Below are 18,175 nucleotides of genomic sequence, written 5' to 3' on the forward strand. Positions count from 1 at the left end.
AAATTAACCAAAACCCCGCAAAATGTCCTTCAATCGACGGCGATATTTGTCTTTAGAACTACGACAACAAGTAAGCCTGAAAGCGACACGTCGTCGTCGTCGTCGTCATCGCCTTCCTCCTTCTTCCTTTCTTCTCCTCCTCCTTCTTTTTCTTCTTCTCCTCTTACTACTTCTTTTTTTTCTTCTTCTTCTTTTTCTTCTTCTTCTTCTTCCGCCTCGGCTCCCCACCGCACCTTTTTTAAAATTTTAACTTTATTGAAAATACAAACGCTCAAAGAGGATAATGCATAGAGTTACAAGATGAGAATATGAGAGTTATAGTTAAAAAAGAGAGAATAACACAAAATAAATAAATACATAAATTGACAAATAAGGCGCATTTAAATAATAAAATAAAGTAGGCGTTTACATTTACAAACTCTTTCACTGTTCTCCATCGCCACCCGATGGCTTCCAGAGGAACAGTAAGTACAAAATAATAATATTTAACTCTAACAAACGGTTAAAACGCTCATGTTATGCGCTTCGTTGAATGTTTTTATGTCCAATTGGCTCCTCTTTGTATCATTTCATGTATTAATGACAATTATGGGGGGTTTTCTGTATTTATTTTCTGTTAAATTGTGTATTTTCAATAAAGAAGATTTAAAAGCAAAAAAAAACATCTACTTCCGTTTACCATTTACGCTAGTACACAACCAGTCTCGATTCATTAAATAATTATTTCCCAAAGTAGTAATAAATGTACTGAATCCTCGATAGAGTACGTTCCAACATTATTTAATTGAAGGACAGCATTTATTAAATATTAGTGTCCGGATAAAATCGTCTGGGTGCAAGTTGAAGCTTCTCGGCCGAGCAAGGTTAGCTTAGCTTGCTAGCGTCTGACAAAGATTAGCGTTTGTTTTCGTTTGTTCACATCACTAAACGGAGATTTGGTTGAAAGTGTTGCGATTATCGTGTGGAAATGTGTGCAAAGCGTGTGAAAGAAGAGTACGAAGAGGAACTTTGTCGGGCAAAAGAGGAAAACGAGAGACAAAGTCAACAACTAGACGCTGTTGAGTTTCAAAGAGCAGGTTTGTTCACTTGTTACTCACCTAGTTTGCTTTCTTACCAATATTCCTGTTTAGTATTTAGTAAATTCATAACTATAGTATTATATTAGTTGAGTCGTTCTTGGCTATTAGTGACTTTTCAATGTGTTCTTTTGGGGGGAGGGGGGAATAACTTCAGTTGACTCTTGGCTGGTAAAAAAAAAAACTGTTCAATTAATGGCCATCAGGTTATTCACACTTAATTTATTTTTGTTATTTAATAATGGTAGTGTTTTTGATAAGAAAGATCCTAGGAGCTGAAGTTCAAAGCTTTGGATCTCGCTTAAATGCTGCAGCCACAAGTGGAACCATACTGACCAACCTCGTTTGCTTTTGGCACTCTATATAATAATAAGACACATAACTTTCAAACTTTCATGATTTTCATGATTAATATACTGTTATATTAGATATCATATTGTTCCAATTTAATCCTTGTTTTGCACAAAATAAATGACAAAAAAATTAACCTCACGTTAGGTAATAACTACTCTTAAATACTTGATGCCTGCGTTACCTTCGGTGATAGTTTACCTTTTATAATTGGGCTACTATCGGAAACAAAATACAAATGGGATATGAGCCTAAACCAGTAAACCAAATATGTAAATACAGCACACATCACCCATTGAAATGTTTCACCTGCTGAACATTTTCCAGTCAACAACTGAATGGTTAACATTGACGTGTATGCCTTAAGAGACTTGTAGGCTTTCATTAAATCTTTTGTGCAGGCCTTTATTCAAAGTTGTTGATCAAATACATCGCCTCAGGTCAGGCCAGTTGAATATAACTGCGTATTGATCAGACTTTACACCGATTTTATTGGGCTAATCGGTATCGACCGATATTTAGCATTTTATGCTGATCGGCTTTAATGTCACAATTCGCCGATCCGATGAATGACGTCATTGATCGGCTCCGCAAAAGACATTTACTCCGCGTCGCCATCGTGCACAGTATATTTCAATCCAAAAGCTAGTTTATTTTTAGCCTTGTCGCGCGTCTTTTGACGTAGTATTGGAAATATCTGACGGCCAATGAAGTTGGAACAAAACGTTATGTGGCCTAGCAAGCTAGTGGTAGCACGAACGGTTGTACGTAAACATGCCGCCGTTCTGTCGAATCATGATCTAAAGTTTCCACTGTTGGTGAAGTAATTTAATTTAAAATAATTTCATTACAATAAGTTAGCACCCATTATTTCTGTCATGTTGTAATATTGGTTTGACCTGACTGATTAAAATACACGATCTGACTAGAGCAGTAATTTCCAACATTTATGGAGCCAAGGAACATATTTCCTTAAGGTGCCTTTTGGCAAACTCCAAGCGGGCTGCCCTGTGACTTTTAGTGAGAACTGGCTTCCATCTGGCCACTCTACCATAAAGGCCTGATTGGTGGCGTTTGACCGTCTAGAGGGTTCTCCTATCGCTGCAAGGGAACACTGGAGCTCCGCCATAGTGACCATATGGTTCTTGTTCACCTCTCTGACCGAGGCCCTTCTACCCCGGTTACTCAGCTCGGTTGGACGGCCAGATCTAGGAAGCGTCCCGGTGGTTCCAAACTTCTTCCATTTCCAAATAATCGAGACCACAGTGCTTTTCGGGACCTTCAATGCTGCTAAAATTCCTTTGTATCCTTCCCCAGATTTGTGCCTTGACACAATCTGGTCTCGGAGGTCTGCAGACAATTCCTTGGACTTCATTGCTTGGTTTCTGCTCTGATATGCACTGCCAACTATGAGACCTTATATAGACAGGTGTGCACCATTCCACATGATGTTCAATCACCTGAATTTACCACAGGTGGACTCCATCAAGTTGTAGAAGCATCTCAAGGATGGTCAGTGGATGCACCTGAGATTAAGTTTGAGTGTCATAGCAAAGGATGTGAATACTTATGTACCTTTTTGTATAAATTTACACAAATGTCTGAAAATGTGTTTTTACTTTGTCATTATGGGATATTATGTACTTGGGGTCAACCGTCCAGAGCAATGGTGAGTCTGGTCAGGAAGTGAAGAAACGGGTCCAAGCAGGTTGGAACGGGTGGAGGAAGGTGTCAGGTGTGTTATGTGACAGAAGAGTCTCTGCTAGGATGAAGGGCAAAGTTTATAAAACAGTGGTGAGGCCAGCCATGATGTATGGATTAGAGACAGTGGCACTGAAGAGAAAACAGGAAGCAGAGCTGGAGGTGGCGGAAATGAAGATGTTGAGGTTCGCTCTCGGAGTGACCAGGTTGGATAAAATTAGAAATGAGCTCATCAGAGGGACGGCCAAGGTTCGATGTTTTGGAGACAAAGTTAGAGAGAGTAGACTTCAATGGTTTGGACACATCCAGAGGAGAGAGAGTGAGTATATTGGTATAAGGATGATGAGGATGGAGCTGCCAGGCAAGAGAGCTAGAGGAAGACCAAAGAGAAGGTTGATGGATGTCGTGAGGGAAGACATGATGGCAGTTGGTGTTCGAGAGGAGGATGCAGGAGATAGGCTCTCATGGAAAAGGATGACGCGCTGTGGCGACCCCTAACGGGACAAGCCGAAAGGAAAAGAAGAAGATTATGGGATATTATGTAGATTGTTTTGAAAGAAAACAAAACTCAAATCAGCTTTAGAATAAGTCTGTAACAGCAAAATGTGGAAAACGTGAAGGAGTGTGATTACTTTCTGGTGGCACTGTGTGCGTGTGTGTGTATATCTTTGTGTATATATATATATATATATATATATATATATATAAATATATATATATATATATATATATATAAATATATATATATATATACACACAACCCCAATTCCAATGAAGTTGGGACGTTGTGTTAAACAAATAAAAACAGAATACAATGATTTGCAAACACGTTCCAAAAAAGCTGGGAGAGGGTCATGTTTACAACTGTGTTACATCACCTTTTCTTTTAACAACATTCAATAAATATTTGGGAACTGAGGACACTAATTGTTGAAGCTTTGTAGGTGGAATTCTTTCCCATTCTTGCTCGATGTACAGCTTCAGCTGTTCAACAGTCCGGGGTCTCCGTTGTCATATTTTACGCTTCATAATGCGCCACACATTTTCAATGGGAGACTGGTCTGGACTGCAGGCAGGCCAGTCTATTACCCGCACTCTATTACTACGAAGCCACGCTGTTGTAACACGTGCAGAATGTGGTTTGGCATTGTCTTGCTGAAATAAGCCGGGGCGTCCATGAAAAAGACGGTGCTTGGATGGCAGCATATGTTTCTCCAAAACCTGTATGTACCTTTCAGCATTAATGGTGCCTTCACAGATGTGTAAGTTACCCATGCCATTGGCACTAACACAGCCCCATACCATCACAGATGATGGCTTTTGAACTTTGCGTCCATAACAGTCGAGATGGTTCTTTTCCTCTTGGCGTCCACAATTTCCAACAATTTGAAATGTGGACTTGTTGGACCACAGAACACTTTTCCGCTTTGCATCAGTCCATCCTAGATGAGCTCGGGCTCAGAGAAGCCGGCGGCGTTTCTGAGTGTTGTTGATAAATGGCTTTTGCTTTGCATAGTAGAGTATAAAGTTGCACTTACGGATGTAGCGCCGAACTGTATTTACTGATACTGGTTTTCTGAAGTGTTCCTGAGCCCATGCGCTGATATCCTTTACACATCAACGATGCAGTGCTGCCTGAGGGATCGAAGGTCACGGGCATTCAATGTTGGTTTTCGGCCTTGCCGCTTACATGCAGTGATTTCTCCAGATTCTCTGAACCTTTTGATGATATTATGGACCGTAGATGCTGAAAATCCCAAATCCCAGCTTTGTTGGAACGTGTTGCAGCCATAAAATTCTAAGTTAATTATTATTTGCTAAAAAAAATAAAGTTGATCAGTTTGAACATGAAAAATCTTGTCTTTGTAGTGTATTCAATTAAATATAGTTTGAACATGATTTGCAAATCATTGTATTCTGTTTTTATTTCTGTTTAACACAACGTCCCAACTTAATTGGAATTGGGGTTGTATATATATAATATAGTTAGTGTTGTTAGTGTTTCTGCCAGTCAGTTTTATGAAAATGCACACAATTATGTTTCACTCCTCTTTGGTGTATGCACCTATTAGTTCGAGCTCAATAATAATTAGTTTTAGTAATTGATCATTAATTCCAACCTGTAGGGTGGATTATTATTATTTTTTAAATTTATTCCATCACTCTTAATCATCAGATTTTAGCTAGCTCTCCGTTCACACAAAAATAACCTTGGTATATAATAATGATTAATAATTAAAAAACAGGTAAGGCAATTGAGAGCGGTTTCTCATTTACAATATGCAAAAACAGGTTTGTGATGTTTTAAAGTTCATCACAATTTATCCTAACAGGGTGGAAATTTAAGAGTAGGACATAGCGGTTAAGAATAAGATCATAGAACCGACACAAAATGGCACACTCAAGTTTACATAAACCTCACTTTGCGCCTTAAAAGTCCCTCCAAAAGAGTGATGTCACATTTGATGCTGACAGACTGAGGACATATGCGCCCAAAAACGGGTTAATTACTACTGAAAAAAATTTTTTTTACAGGTATTATTTTTATGTTCATGTTAGAAGACCACAATATATGATAAAATGTTGTCATTAAAAGTCCGAAAAGGCACCAATTACATGATCCAATTACAAACCCCAATTCCAATAAAGTAGGGGTGTTGTGTAATACGAAAATAAAAATAGATTTCTTTATCCTTTTCAACCTATATTCAATTGAATATACGAAAAATGCAAGATATTTAATGTTCAAACTGATAACTGTTCTTGTTTTTTGCAAATATGCTCTCGTTTAGAATTTGATGTCTGCAATACGTTCCAAAAAAATGCTGAGACAGGGGGAGCAAAAGACTGGGAAAGTTGAGGAATACTCAAAAACACCTATTTGTTAACATTCCACAGGTGAACTGGTTAATTGGAAACAGGTGATTGTCCAAAAAAAGGAGCATCCCCAAAAGGTTCAGTTGTTCACAAAGCAAATAGCAAATAGTCCAACTGTTTAAGAACAACATTTCTGAATGTACAATTGCAAGGAATTTAGGGATTTAATCATCTACGATCCAGAATATTATCGTTAAAAAAATCTGAGACTCTGGAGAAATCTCTGCACGTAAGCGGCATGGCTGAAAACCAACATTGATCGCCCTTGACTTTCGACTCCTCAGGCGGCACTGCGTTAAAAAAACGGCATCATTATGTCAAGGATATTTCCCCGTGGGCTCAGGAACACTTCAGAAAACCATTGTCTGTTAACAAAGTTCATTGCTACATCGACAAATGCAAGTTAAAACTCTACCTTGCAAAGCGAAAGTCATATCAACAACACCGAGAAATGCCGCCGACTTCTCTGGGCCTGAGCGCATCTGAGATGGACTGTCACAAAGTAGAATAAAGTGTGCTATGGTCTGACAAGTCCACATTTCAAATTGCTATTGCAAATCATGGGCGACGTGTCCTCCAGGCCAAAGAGGAAAAGGAGCTTCCGGATTGTTATCAGCGCAAACTTCAAAAGCCAGCATCTGTGATGGTATTGGGGTGTGTTAGTGCCCATGACATGGCTAATTTGCACATCTGCGAAGGCACCATTAATGCTGAAAGGTACATGAAGGCTTTAGAACAACATATCCTGCCATCCAAGCCTTTGAGTGCAGGTGCATTATGAAGTGCGCAATACGACAAAAGAGATCCCAGACTGTTGAGCAACCAAAGTTGTGCATCAAGCAAGAAAGGGGAAAGAATTTCAACTACAAAGCTTCAGCAATGATTGTCCTCACTTCCCCAACACTTTGAGTGTTGTTAAAAAGAAAGGTGATGGAACACAGTGGTACACGTGCCCGTCCCAGCTTTTTTCCAACGCGTTGCATTCGTCACATCCAAGTTTTGGAAGTTAAATATCTTGTCTTTGTAGTGTATTCAATTGAATATAGGTTAAAAAGGATTTGCAAAATCATCGTTTTCTGTCTTGATTTTGGCGTAGTAGGACTTAGGGAAGCATTGCAAACAAAATTTGAGCGAGGAATGTGTGTAACTCGAATGTGAAAGTGTGTCTAGAAGCAATGATACACAGCATCAAAATGACAACATTTGACTTTACTGAGCAAAGCTTGACTATACCAAACAAAATGTTTTTTTTTTTCTTGTGTCCCGCAGACATCAGTGAAGAACATCTTCATCCTGGGTGGCAGGAGCTGGAGAACCCTCAAATTAAAGTAAAGCCAGAGGCCCTCAACGTTAAAGAGGAAGAGGAGCCAGAGCCTCCCCAATTTAAAAAGGAAGAACACGAGGTTCATATCACCGAGTTTATTTTGACTGATGTCATTGTGAAGCGTGATGATGATGAAAAAGAAGAACGTGATGGAGATCACCACAGCAGCACTTGGGTACCAGGCGCCGTCATGCCAAATGCTAAGCAGAAGGCAAGTGATGATAGTGGCACCGCGAAGAAGCGGAAAGCAATCTCAATGGAAACGAAGGTTGCGATCATTCAGAAGTTAGAAAGTGGAGAAAAGGTGGCGAACGTGTCACGTTTGTACAACAGGAATCGGTCAACTATTTGTACGATTTACAAGAACAAGGACCGGATTATGGCGCTTGTTAAGCGTTCCGACCCCGAGAAGTCGACTTTTATTAGTGAGCAAAGGGGAAAGCTGATTGGGGAGATGGAAAAACTGCTGAGTACATGGATTGAACACCAGCGGCAGGGACAAGCACCGCTTTGCCTCAGGCTCATAAAAGAGAAGGCAAAAAGCCTTTTTGAGGATTTAAAGGTCAAGGCCGGGGGAGACGCTGTTCATGAGACCTTTTCTGTGACTTCTGGTTGGTTTGATCAGTTTAAGAAATCTGCCAACTTGCACCACCGCACTTCAGTTCGTGGCAAGGCAGCGAGTGCCCACAAAAACGCAGCCGAAAAGCGCCCGGACACGCTACGGGAAATAATACAGAAGGAAGGCGATGCCCCTCAGCAAATTTGTAACGTTGCTGAGAAAAGATGCAAATGTTCTCAGTGTGACAAAACATTTGTTAACAAGTTTGTTTTGAAAAAGCACATGATTGTCCACTCAGGAGAGAAACGTTTCAGCTGCTCAGATTGCGGTAAAAGATTCACTTGGAAGGTACATTTAAAAACTCATGCAAGAACACACACTGGAGAGAAACCTTTTGCCTGCTCACTTTGCGATAAACAATTTGCTCAGAAGACTCATTTAAGAACACACACAAGAATACACACTGGAGAGAAACCTTTTGCCTGCTCAGTCTGTAACTCACGTTTCAGTGAACGTTCAGGATTGGCTAAACACATGAGAACACACACTGGGGAGAAGCACTTTTCTTGCTCAATTTGTGATAAAAGATTCGTTGATAGCTTCGCTTTAAAAGCACACGCAAGAACACACACTGGGGAAAAACCTTTTGCATGTTCACTTTGTGACAAAAGATTCTCTGCAAAGAACAATTTAATAAGGCACACAAGAACACACACTGGAAAAAAACTTATTTCCTGTTCAGTCTGTGGTAAAACATTTTTGGAAAAGACAAATTTAATTATGCACACAAGAACACACACTGGGAGGACACAGTTGCATACATTGTTTTTGGTGCCCATCTTGTTCCCAAATACACAGACACACGAATAAATTTGGCAAGCAGATGGGCATCAAAACCCTCCTATGACCACAATTTGTTTTACTCATTGTTTCACCTAGGTGTTGTATTTTACATCATTATTTTGTTTATTATAATGAAGAATCAAAAACCTAAGCCATTGTTTTCTGTGTCATTATTGATGTTCACTTGTCTGTTTTATGTGTCTTGTGTTGTATTACTCTATAGTGCAGCCCCTCCCCCGCTATTTAGTGGTTTTAGCAATCATTTTATATGGGTGATTATACTTTCTTACTGTGATGCCCGCGCATGTGGGAAAGGAAAACCACAGTCACTGATGCACTTTTCAGCTGTTTATTGATGGCCGGGTGAACAGTAAAAAAAAAAAAAAACAATAACACTTGCGTATCAGCTGCTGTTGACCACTGCTCACATCCAAAGATTCACATAGTCTTATTGATATCAAACTACACCAGGCCCCACCTCTTAAAGGCTGCATGTACACAAAGCTAACTTATGTATGTTTTCTATAGATTTTATGCATGCATTTTATATATATATATATATATATATATATATATATGTTTATGATGTGTTTTAAAAGTATATTTAAATGTGTTTAAAGCGTATGGAGGGATAAATCCTTTTTCACTCGCCGATGCACTTGAACAGGATGAAAGGTTAAACACACAAATACAAAATGAGAATATTGATTATCCGGTTATCTGCAAATTTTCTGCCAAATATCGGAATGGGCATCGGCTTAAAAAGCTCGATGTCGGTCGGGCCCTACTCATAGTAATATACAGTATGTTACTGATAAACTTTGCCACAATTATGTTGTATGAAAAATAATTTCAGTTCATTACCTTGTTGGAATTTTGAGTTTTTTCCCTGGCTTTTTCCCAGCTAGATCTTAGTCGCTGCAACGCCCGATCCTCAGTCATTTTGATACTTTGTTGAATTGAAGATTTATTTGCTACTTTGGTGTCAGTGTCAGCTTTTGGGTTTCATTCCTGCCGCAAACGTCACAGACTTGCAAGAGCAGACTTGAGACACGAGCGCACCCTGGTGGAAGTGAATCATCTCATTTGACCAGCGGTTAGGCAGATTGAATTAGAGCAAATAAAAAAATAAAAGAGCTATTTAATGCCACTCGCAGTTGATGTTTGTCAACTAAACATAAAACAAAGACAATTCCAGCTTGTGTTTAAAGCAAACACATAGCTTAGCCTTTCTGTCCGCTAGCTTAACACTAATGCTAAATAGCATCCATGTTGGGTGCTTTAAGCAATGGATTGAACACAAATGGTGCAGCAGCACACGTAGAGAGAAAACAACAGTATTGAGTCATGTGCATGAGACAGATTTTTGTTTTTGAGACTATTTGAGCATTGGTTGTGTATTAAGGCTCTAGTTTTAGATAATTCAAAATTTTGTGGCACCTAGCCCATCTGTCCAATCTAGCTAGCCTTCAAGTCACTCACTGGTTGAAACGCCATTTGATTCTCTTTGTCAACCCTGTTATAAAATGCAATAATGGATACATTTTCTAGCATACTATCCCTCCCTATGGCTGAATCTTTATAATTAAGAAAGGGATAATTATTCACACCAGCAGCATCATTTGTTTTTTGTGTTGTGTGGTCGGATGTTTTGTGGCTGCCGGACCCAAGTGCGCGATGACGTCGCCACCCTGCAAATGCAGCATGCCAAGGGTGCAAATTGGTGAGCGGATCATTCTCTCCCAGCTTCCTCCGTTGTGAGAACCTTTGTGCTCTGGTAAGTAATCACCACCATCTTATTTGTCTTTATTCTTTTATTCCTTCTTACTGTGCTTTACCAATTTTCTATTATCTTCATTTATTTACAAAAGACATTCCATTTTTTTTTTTAGAGCTCAACAATTACATTGATCGACAGTAAATACAAATTCAACTCAAACTATTACACTCATGGAACAGTTGGTTGCGTTTGTAGAGTGAAGCGCAAGGATGATGTATTGGAAAGGCAACCCGTGGTGTGTCACCGTCGCTGATAGTGTAGCAACAGAGCTCATACAAAACTCTACACACCAAACGAACAAATACAAATGACAGAGGTTTATATTGCACAGCGACTTATGTCGTCATATCGCACAGCTCTACTGTGTACACAAATGACCTGTTGGTCCTCGCTCCAGCAGTGTGGTGTGCATGTGACATCATCACATGCAGTGCCGTTAAGAGCGTATCAAGACGACGATCGTCAACATTTTCCTGACTTCATGGTACTGAATAATATTCTGTAATAAGGTCACATATCGTACACGTTTCATTACAAATGATGATGTTTGCAGGTATCATTACTTAACCAAAGAAAATGACAAGTTACCGTAGCGTAACTGCATTTCAGCCTCTACAATAGATATTGAAGACTATCGCTGTTTGTAGACTTGTTTAGACACTTTTACAGCTTACCACAAAGAGTCAACATTTATTGACAATTCATTGACCACTGCTCTTCTCGCCAGCGCACTTGTGTTTCTTCACCTGATCCTTACGGGAGAATCTTTTATCACACACATCACAACTAAATGGTTTTTCACCAGTGTGTGTTCTTGTGTGTATTGTCAAGGTGCATCTTTGAGAGAAACTTTTACCACAAAAAGAGCATGAATACTGTTTCTCCCCAGTGTGTGTTCGCATGTGTTTCACCAAACCGGAACGATCACTGAAACTTACAGTGCAGACTGAACAGACAAAGGGTTTCTCACCAGTGTGTATTCTTGTGTGTGTTATTAACTGTCCCTTTATAGAGAATTTTTTACCGCAAAATGAGCACTCATAAGGTTTCTCTCCCGTGTGTATTGTCATGTGATTAGTTAAACTAATCTTTTGAGTTAATCGAAGGCCACACACTGAGCAGGAAAAAGGTCTCTCCCCTGTATGCGTTCTGTTGTGTGCTACTAAATGTCCCTTTATAGAAAATCTTTTACCACATACCGAGCAGGGATAAGGCTTCTCTCCAGTGTGTGTCCTTGTGTGTGTTCTTAAATGACCCTTCAGAGAGAATGTCTGACTACAAACTGAGCAGGAGAAAGGTTTCTCTCCAGTGTGTGTTCTTGTATGTATTCTTAAATGTCCTTTTACAGAGAATCTTTTACCACAAACTGAGCAGGCAAACGGCTTCTCTCCAGTGTGTATTCTCATGTGATTAGTCAAATTAATCTTTTGACTTAATACAAGACCACAGATTGTGCAGGGAAAAGGTTTCTCCCCAGTGTGTGTTCTTGTGTGTGCTCGTAAATGCCCCTTCTGAGTGAATCTTTTCCCACAAATTGAGCAGGCAAACGGTTTTTCTCCAGTGTGCGTTCTCATGTGTATTTTCAAGCCCCACTTTGAACTAGATGTTTTCCCACACTGCGAGCATTTCCAGTATGTGTCCATATCACCTGGAGACTGTTCATCATCAGTGTCAGGAGAGTCTGATAGTGGAGCTAAGAGCCCGTCTTTTTGTGATCCTCCACAGCGGTCTCCATCACCTTCTTCTGCGTCATCACCTTCAATCTTCACGATGACACTAGTCAATGGAAACTCTGTGATATCAGTCTCCTGCTCTTCCTCTTTAATCTCCTGCTGCACAGGACAAGGATCTTCTTTGCTGACATCTGTTGGACACGAGAAGACAAATACACAGGATTTTGTTAAGTCAAGCTTTGCCTAGTCAAAGTCTCATGTTGTGAAGTTGATGTTGCACATCACTTTGACTGGGATGAAGCATTGACCACTCATCTTGATCGTCATCATCTTCACTCTTCACAATGACACCACGAAATGGAAACTCTGGGATGTCAGCCTCCTGTTCTTCCTCTTTGATTTGGAGGGAATTTGGCTCGTGCTGCTCCACCCCGAAGTTCCACTCCTGCTGCTCAGGATGAACATGTTCTTCACTGATGTCTGCAGGACATTTTCAGGGGATTTTAATACTGTAAACGGAGGTTCAGTGACAGGTGCAACGGAACAACGGCAGCACTAAAAAGCACAGTCGCATCTTGTTTCATGAAGACAAGAAATAAACACATTGTTACAAGTAGGAAGTAGGAAGTGAAAAAAAAAAACCTGCTCTGTCATCTTGAGGCTTCTTGGAAGCATCGTCCAGTCGTTGACGTCGCTCGCTCTCATCTTTTGTTCCAAAAAGTTCCTCCACGTACTCTCCTTTCACACTATTTGCACACATTTTCACACGATAATCACAACACCTTACACTCGCACTTGAACCCTGCTCGGTATGTGTTGCTAACAAAGGCGTCTCTTTGTTAGCGGCTACAAGCTAAGCTAGGCTAAGCTAGATCGAGAAGCTTCGACGTGCATTTCGACGAGTTTATCCGGACACGAAGATTTCATGAATGATGTTTTACTCCATTACAGTAGGGATGTACTATGTCGAGGCTTCAGTATTTTCAGTAAGAATTCGGACAAAATTATTTAATGAAGCGCGTTTGGTTGAACAAACCGTACACGGAAGTAAATCTGGTAGAAACTGTCATACGTCAACGCCGATATATGTTAAGAGTAGATAGCCCCGCGCGCTTTAGTCTCCCGACTAACAACGTGCCTATTTGGCAGCCATATTGGAAGGGGTGATGTTCCCTTCAAAGGCACTGCATGGATACGGAGATTTTCTTGTAACTTTTCAATTCTCAATCGATTTTCACGTGATTTACTTTTTTTTGTCACTGCCATAGCGTTTACTATCAATAGAGCATATGTTTTTCAAAAAGGCTAAAAAAAAAAATGTTAAAGTAAATGTTTCCCCCCCCCCATTTCCTTTCTTGTGATTGTGCAGCGTTACGTGCAACACTATGCAGCGCAATGTGCTGGCATCTTTGTTCTTTTAGTCTTCTTGTCGTTCACATAGAAGTAATGCGCTGATGACTTTGACCTTCCGAGCTTAGCGTCGCCGTAAGCACGTACCTCAAAAGTCCCTTGTCGCATTTCCCTTTTCATATCTGTCGCAAAGCCGCTTGGACACACTACGACGGTGTCGTAAATCCGGGTATGCACCATAGACATCAATACATAGCTTCATCAAATCATTCTTACCGCGTTAGTACTGAATGTATTGAAGCTTCGACACAGTACGTCCACCAGTACTTTACTGGAGTAAAACATTATTCATGAAATCTTTGTTAGCGTTCAAACTAGTCGTCACACTGCAAACGTTGAAGCTTCTCCGACTAGCTTGTCTTAGTTTAGCTCGCAGGCCGCTAACAAAGAATCGTGTTTTTGGTCATCACATCGCTCAGCTGAGATTAAGCGTGAGTGTAACGCGTCGTCATTACCGACGGTAAATGTCTTGCAAAAGTGCGAAAGACGACGAGGGGACAATTTCTGGGAGCAAAGAGGAAGACGAGCCACGACTGAACGCTGTTTTCAAGCGGCCTCGAGTTGTGTTACACAGAGCAGGTTTGTCCACGTTCAGGTTGAGTTTTTTTTTGTTTTTCTCTCTTTTGACTTGTGGTACAATGAATAACACAGCAATTGTTGGGGAGAGCGAACATTTCTCACTTCGTAATTCCAAATACTGGACTTTTCAAGCGCTTCAGATTCTCGAACATCATCAATATACTTGTTCCTGATAAATGAGTGGTCAAATTACTGCTGGGTTAAACACTCTCATAAACAATAATACACAACATCACAGCCACAAAATGAGACTTGACTGAGCAAAGTTTGACTGTACCGAACCATGTGTAATTGTTTTCTTGTGTCTTCCAGACATGAGTGAAGACTATGTTGATTCTGAGCAGCAGGCCCCAGAAGACCCTCACTTTAAAGAGGAAGAGCACGAAGCTCATATCACCAAGTTTCCACTGACTGGTGTCATGAAGGGTGAAGAAGGTGATGGAGACCACCGTGGAGGATCACAAGCTGACGGCCTCTTAGCTCCACTATCAGATTGCGATGACACAACGTCACACTCGCCTGACACTGATGATGAAGAACACTCTAAAGGTGATATGACATGTCACAATAGCGACAAACGCTGGCCGTGTTCCCAGTGTGGGAAAACATATAGTTCCAAGAGTTATTTGAAAGTTCACATGAGAAGTCACGAAGGAGAGAAACCTTTCAGCTGTTCAGATTGCGGCAAAAGATTCGCCGAGAAGGGACATTTCAACACACACAGAAGAACACACACAGGGGAAAAACCTTTTTGCTGCTCAGTATGTGGTATTCAAGTAGCTCAAAAGGGTAATTTAACAACTCACATGAGAACACACACTGGTGAGAAACCTTTTGTTTGCCAATTTTGCGGTAAAAGGTTTTCTATAAGGGGATATTTAAAAACACACACAAGAATACACACTGGTGAGAAACCTTTTTCCTGCTCAGTATGCACTTTTAGTTTTGTTGAACGTTCAAAATTGGTTAAACACATGAGAACACATACTGGGGAAAAACCTTTTTGCTGCTCAGTGTGTGGTGTTCGAGTAGCGCAGAAGATTAATTTAACAATTCACATGAGAACACACACTGGTGAGAAACCTTTTGCCTGCCCGGTTTGTGGCAAAAGATTCACGATAAAGGGACATTTGAAAACACACACTAGAATACACACTGGTGAGAAACCTTTTTCCTGCTCAGTCTGCAACTTTAGTTTCAGTGAACGTTCAAAATTGGTTAAACACATGAGAACACACACTGGGGAAAAGCAGTTTACCTGCTCGGTTTGTGATAAAAAATTCGCTCAAAGATGTACATTGACAATACACGCAAGAATACACACTGGTGAGAAACCATTCAGTTGCAGTGTGTGTGATAAAAGATTCTCTCGTAAAGATCAGATTAAGAGACACAAGTGTGCTGGTAAGAAAAGCAGCAAATAATGAGCTTCAACTAAACTAAAGGAAAAGCTTGTAAAAGTGTGTTTATGATCCTGAATAAAATGTCAGTGTTCAATATCTGTTGTAGGAGCCTAAATACATTCAAGCTAAATAGTAGTTGTTTTCTTTTTAACCATTTGAGGTTTGTGCTTATGGTTGTGTTATTTGTTTACATAAATTCATTATGGGCCTAAATGTCACAGGACCACATCTCGATCTGTACTCGGCTCTGGCAAGAAAACATGTTCAATAAACGCGAAGACATCAGTTACTAAGTAGCATGTTTTCTTGTATATGCGACATGCGACTTTGCCTATAAACATCTGTATTGGTCTTATGAAAGAAGACTTGCAATTATCTGTTTGCCTTGTAAATAGGAAAGCACCCTCTGCTGGTAGATGTGATGTGTGTGGTCAGTGTGACAGTGTTTGGCATGTGATGATGGAATGCAGGGTTTATGTAAAGGAAAGAACACACTTGACAAGAGTACTAAAAGAAAATAAACTTATTTTTAAATTCAATCTTATTTTCTTTCTCTTACTGTTCTACACTGAAGTCCGGAAGATGCTATCCTATATCGCCACATAAGATAAACAAGTAATGACAGTTACTTACGATGTCGCTTAGTTTGTCCAAGTGGTGTTGCCGTACGACATCTGCCGCATATCTACTTCCGTGTACGTTTTGTACAATCGCTCGAGAGTGACCAAGTAATTCGCTCGGATCAATAGTGAATGTACAGAAGCCTCGACACAGTAGGTCCATCAGTGCTTTATTGGACTAAAATGTCATTCATTAAATCTTCCTTAATGGATAAACTCGTCTCGGTGCACGTTGAAACTTCTCGGGCTTGCTTAGCTTAGCTTGCAGGCCGCGAGCAAAGAGACGTGTTTGTGATCAGCAGCGATCAAGTGGGAGTGTACCAGTGTTGTGATTGTCGTATGGAGCTGTGTGCAAAATGTGCGAGAGAAGTGTACGAGGAGGGATCTTCTGGAGCCAAAGAAGAGAAAGAGACGAGAAACAACGTCAACAAGCAGCCCCGAGTTGTGTTGCACAGAACTGGTTTGTAGCCTGCACTTCACGTGTACGCTGTACATATAATGTACTTGTGTAACAAAGACTATTACAAGTAAACATACTGGTCTTTAAAGTCACAACATGAGACACAACACGTGACTTGATTGAACGAAGCTTGACTTGACCAAACCATCTGTATTTGTTTTCTTGTCTCCTGCAGACATGAGTGAAGACGATCTTGATCCTGAGCAGCAGGCTCCAGAGGACCGGCACATTAAAGAGGAAGAGCAGCCAGCTGACATCAGCAAGTTTCCACCGACTGGTGTCATGAAGAGTGAAGAAGGTGATGGAGACAACTGTGGAGGATCACAAGCTGACAGCCTCTTAGCTCCACAATCAAATTGTGACAACACAATGTCACACTCGCCCGACAACGATGATGAAGAACACTCTAAAGATGATATGAGATGTCGCAATAACGACAAACGCTGGCAATGTTCTCAGTGCGGGAAAACATTTAGTTCCAAGTGGAATTTGAAAGTTCACATGAGAAGTCACGAAGGAGAGAAACCTTTCAGCTGTTCAGATTGCGGGAAAAGATTTGCTGAGAAGGGACATTTGAGCAGACATGGAAGAACACACTCAGGGGAAAAACCCTTTTGCTGCTCAGTGTGCGGCGTTAGATTAGCTCAAAAGATTAATTTAACAATTCACATGAGAAAACACACTGGCGAGAAACCTTTTGTATGCCCATTTTGCGGTAAAAGATTCTCTATAAAAGGACATTTGAAAACGCACACTAGAATACACACTGGTGAGAAACCTTTTTCCTGCTCAGTCTGCAACTTTAGTTTCAGTGAACGTTCAAAATTGGTTAAACACACGAGAACACACACTGGGGAAAAAGGGTTTACCTGTTCAGTTTGTGATAAAAAATTTGCTCAAAGATGCACACTGACAATACACGCAAGGATACACACAGGTGAGAAACCATTCGGTTGCAGTGTGTGTGATAAAAGATTCTCTCGTAAAGATCAGATTAAGCGCCACAAGTGTGCTGGTAAGAATAGCAGCAAATAATGAGCTTCGACTAAACAAGGAAAAGCTTATAAAAATGAGTTTATGATTGAGAATTAATACAAGTCTTGAAGCAGTGAAAGGTTTCATTATCTAAATACATTAAAGCTAAATAATAGTAGTTGTCTTTGGTTAAGCCATTTGAAATTTGTGTTGATGGTTGTGTTATTTTGTTTAAATACAGGACCAGATCTGTACTGATGCAAATTCAATAAACGTGAGAACATCTTCAATCGAGTTACTAAGTGGCCGGATTGGATTGATTAATTTTGTTAGCATGTTTTTATGTATACGCAATGCGACACTGCCTGTAAATGTCTTCAGTTGTCATTTGTAAGAAAACCTGCAGATATCTGTGATGTATTATTCCAAACCGTTAAATGTCCGAACAAATTAAAAATGGCTAAAGTTGTACAGCTGTATAAAACTGGAGATGGACATCCATTCATCCATTTATCCATACCGCTTATCCACATGAGGGTCCCAC

At 40.3% G+C, this 18,175-nt stretch overlaps 3 protein-coding genes across 5 annotated transcripts; 2 read left to right on the forward strand and 1 right to left on the reverse strand.

The window, feature by feature from the left end:
* Positions 1–224: 224 nt before the first annotated feature.
* Positions 225–8,882, forward strand: LOC133473237 (zinc finger protein 391-like). The gene is made up of 2 exons (XM_061764815.1): positions 225–1,076; positions 7,275–8,882. Exons 1-2 carry the CDS (start codon positions 968–970, stop codon positions 8,756–8,758), a joined length of 1,593 nt encoding a protein of 530 aa, XP_061620799.1. The 5' UTR covers positions 225–967; the 3' UTR covers positions 8,759–8,882.
* A 1,844-nt stretch (positions 8,883–10,726) lies between these two features.
* Positions 10,727–13,237, reverse strand: LOC133473241 (zinc finger protein OZF-like). The gene is made up of 3 exons (XM_061764819.1): positions 12,827–13,237; positions 12,470–12,664; positions 10,727–12,375 (listed from the first exon to the last, which is right to left on the reverse strand). Exons 1-3 carry the CDS (start codon positions 12,942–12,944, stop codon positions 11,213–11,215), a joined length of 1,476 nt encoding a protein of 491 aa, XP_061620803.1. The 5' UTR covers positions 12,945–13,237; the 3' UTR covers positions 10,727–11,212.
* Positions 13,238–13,489: 252 nt separating this feature from the next.
* LOC133473248 (oocyte zinc finger protein XlCOF6.1-like) lies at positions 13,490–18,120 on the forward strand. Of its 3 annotated transcripts, XM_061764829.1 has the most exons (3): positions 13,543–14,173; positions 14,486–14,722; positions 16,832–18,120. In XM_061764829.1, the coding sequence occupies exons 1-3, from the start codon at positions 14,059–14,061 to the stop codon at positions 17,689–17,691; spliced, it is 1,212 nt and encodes a 403-aa protein (XP_061620813.1). In that variant the 5' UTR covers positions 13,543–14,058; the 3' UTR covers positions 17,692–18,120. The 3 variants fall into 3 exon arrangements, with proteins under 3 accessions (XP_061620812.1, XP_061620813.1, XP_061620814.1); XM_061764828.1 differs by lacking the exon at positions 16,832–18,120 and having other exon boundaries at positions 13,490–14,173; positions 14,486–16,115; XM_061764830.1 differs by lacking the exons at positions 13,543–14,173; positions 14,486–14,722 and adding an exon at positions 16,240–16,656.
* Positions 18,121–18,175: the final 55 nt, after the last annotated feature.

This window comes from Phyllopteryx taeniolatus, unplaced genomic scaffold (assembly GCF_024500385.1).
Source record: "Phyllopteryx taeniolatus isolate TA_2022b unplaced genomic scaffold, UOR_Ptae_1.2 contig_24, whole genome shotgun sequence".
In the NCBI taxonomy this organism is placed as follows: domain Eukaryota; kingdom Metazoa; phylum Chordata; class Actinopteri; order Syngnathiformes; family Syngnathidae; genus Phyllopteryx; species Phyllopteryx taeniolatus.

Coding starts and splice junctions, on each gene's coding strand:
- LOC133473237 (XM_061764815.1), top strand. CDS start 968: ATGTGTGCAAAGCGTGTGAAAGAAGAGTACGAAGAGGAACTTTGTCGG. Junction 1,077..7,274: donor TGTTGAGTTTCAAAGAGCAG/GTTTGTTCACTT, acceptor TGTGTCCCGCAG/ACATCAGTGAAGAACATCTT.
- LOC133473241 (XM_061764819.1), bottom strand. CDS start 12,944: ATGTGTGCAAATAGTGTGAAAGGAGAGTACGTGGAGGAACTTTTTGGA. Junction 12,665..12,826: donor GCCTCAAGATGACAGAGCAG/GTTTTTTTTTTT, acceptor AATGTCCTGCAG/ACATCAGTGAAGAACATGTT. Junction 12,376..12,469: donor AATGCTTCATCCCAGTCAAA/GTGATGTGCAAC, acceptor CGTGTCCAACAG/ATGTCAGCAAAGAAGATCCT.
- LOC133473248 (XM_061764828.1), top strand. CDS start 14,059: ATGTCTTGCAAAAGTGCGAAAGACGACGAGGGGACAATTTCTGGGAGC. Junction 14,174..14,485: donor AGTTGTGTTACACAGAGCAG/GTTTGTCCACGT, acceptor TGTGTCTTCCAG/ACATGAGTGAAGACTATGTT.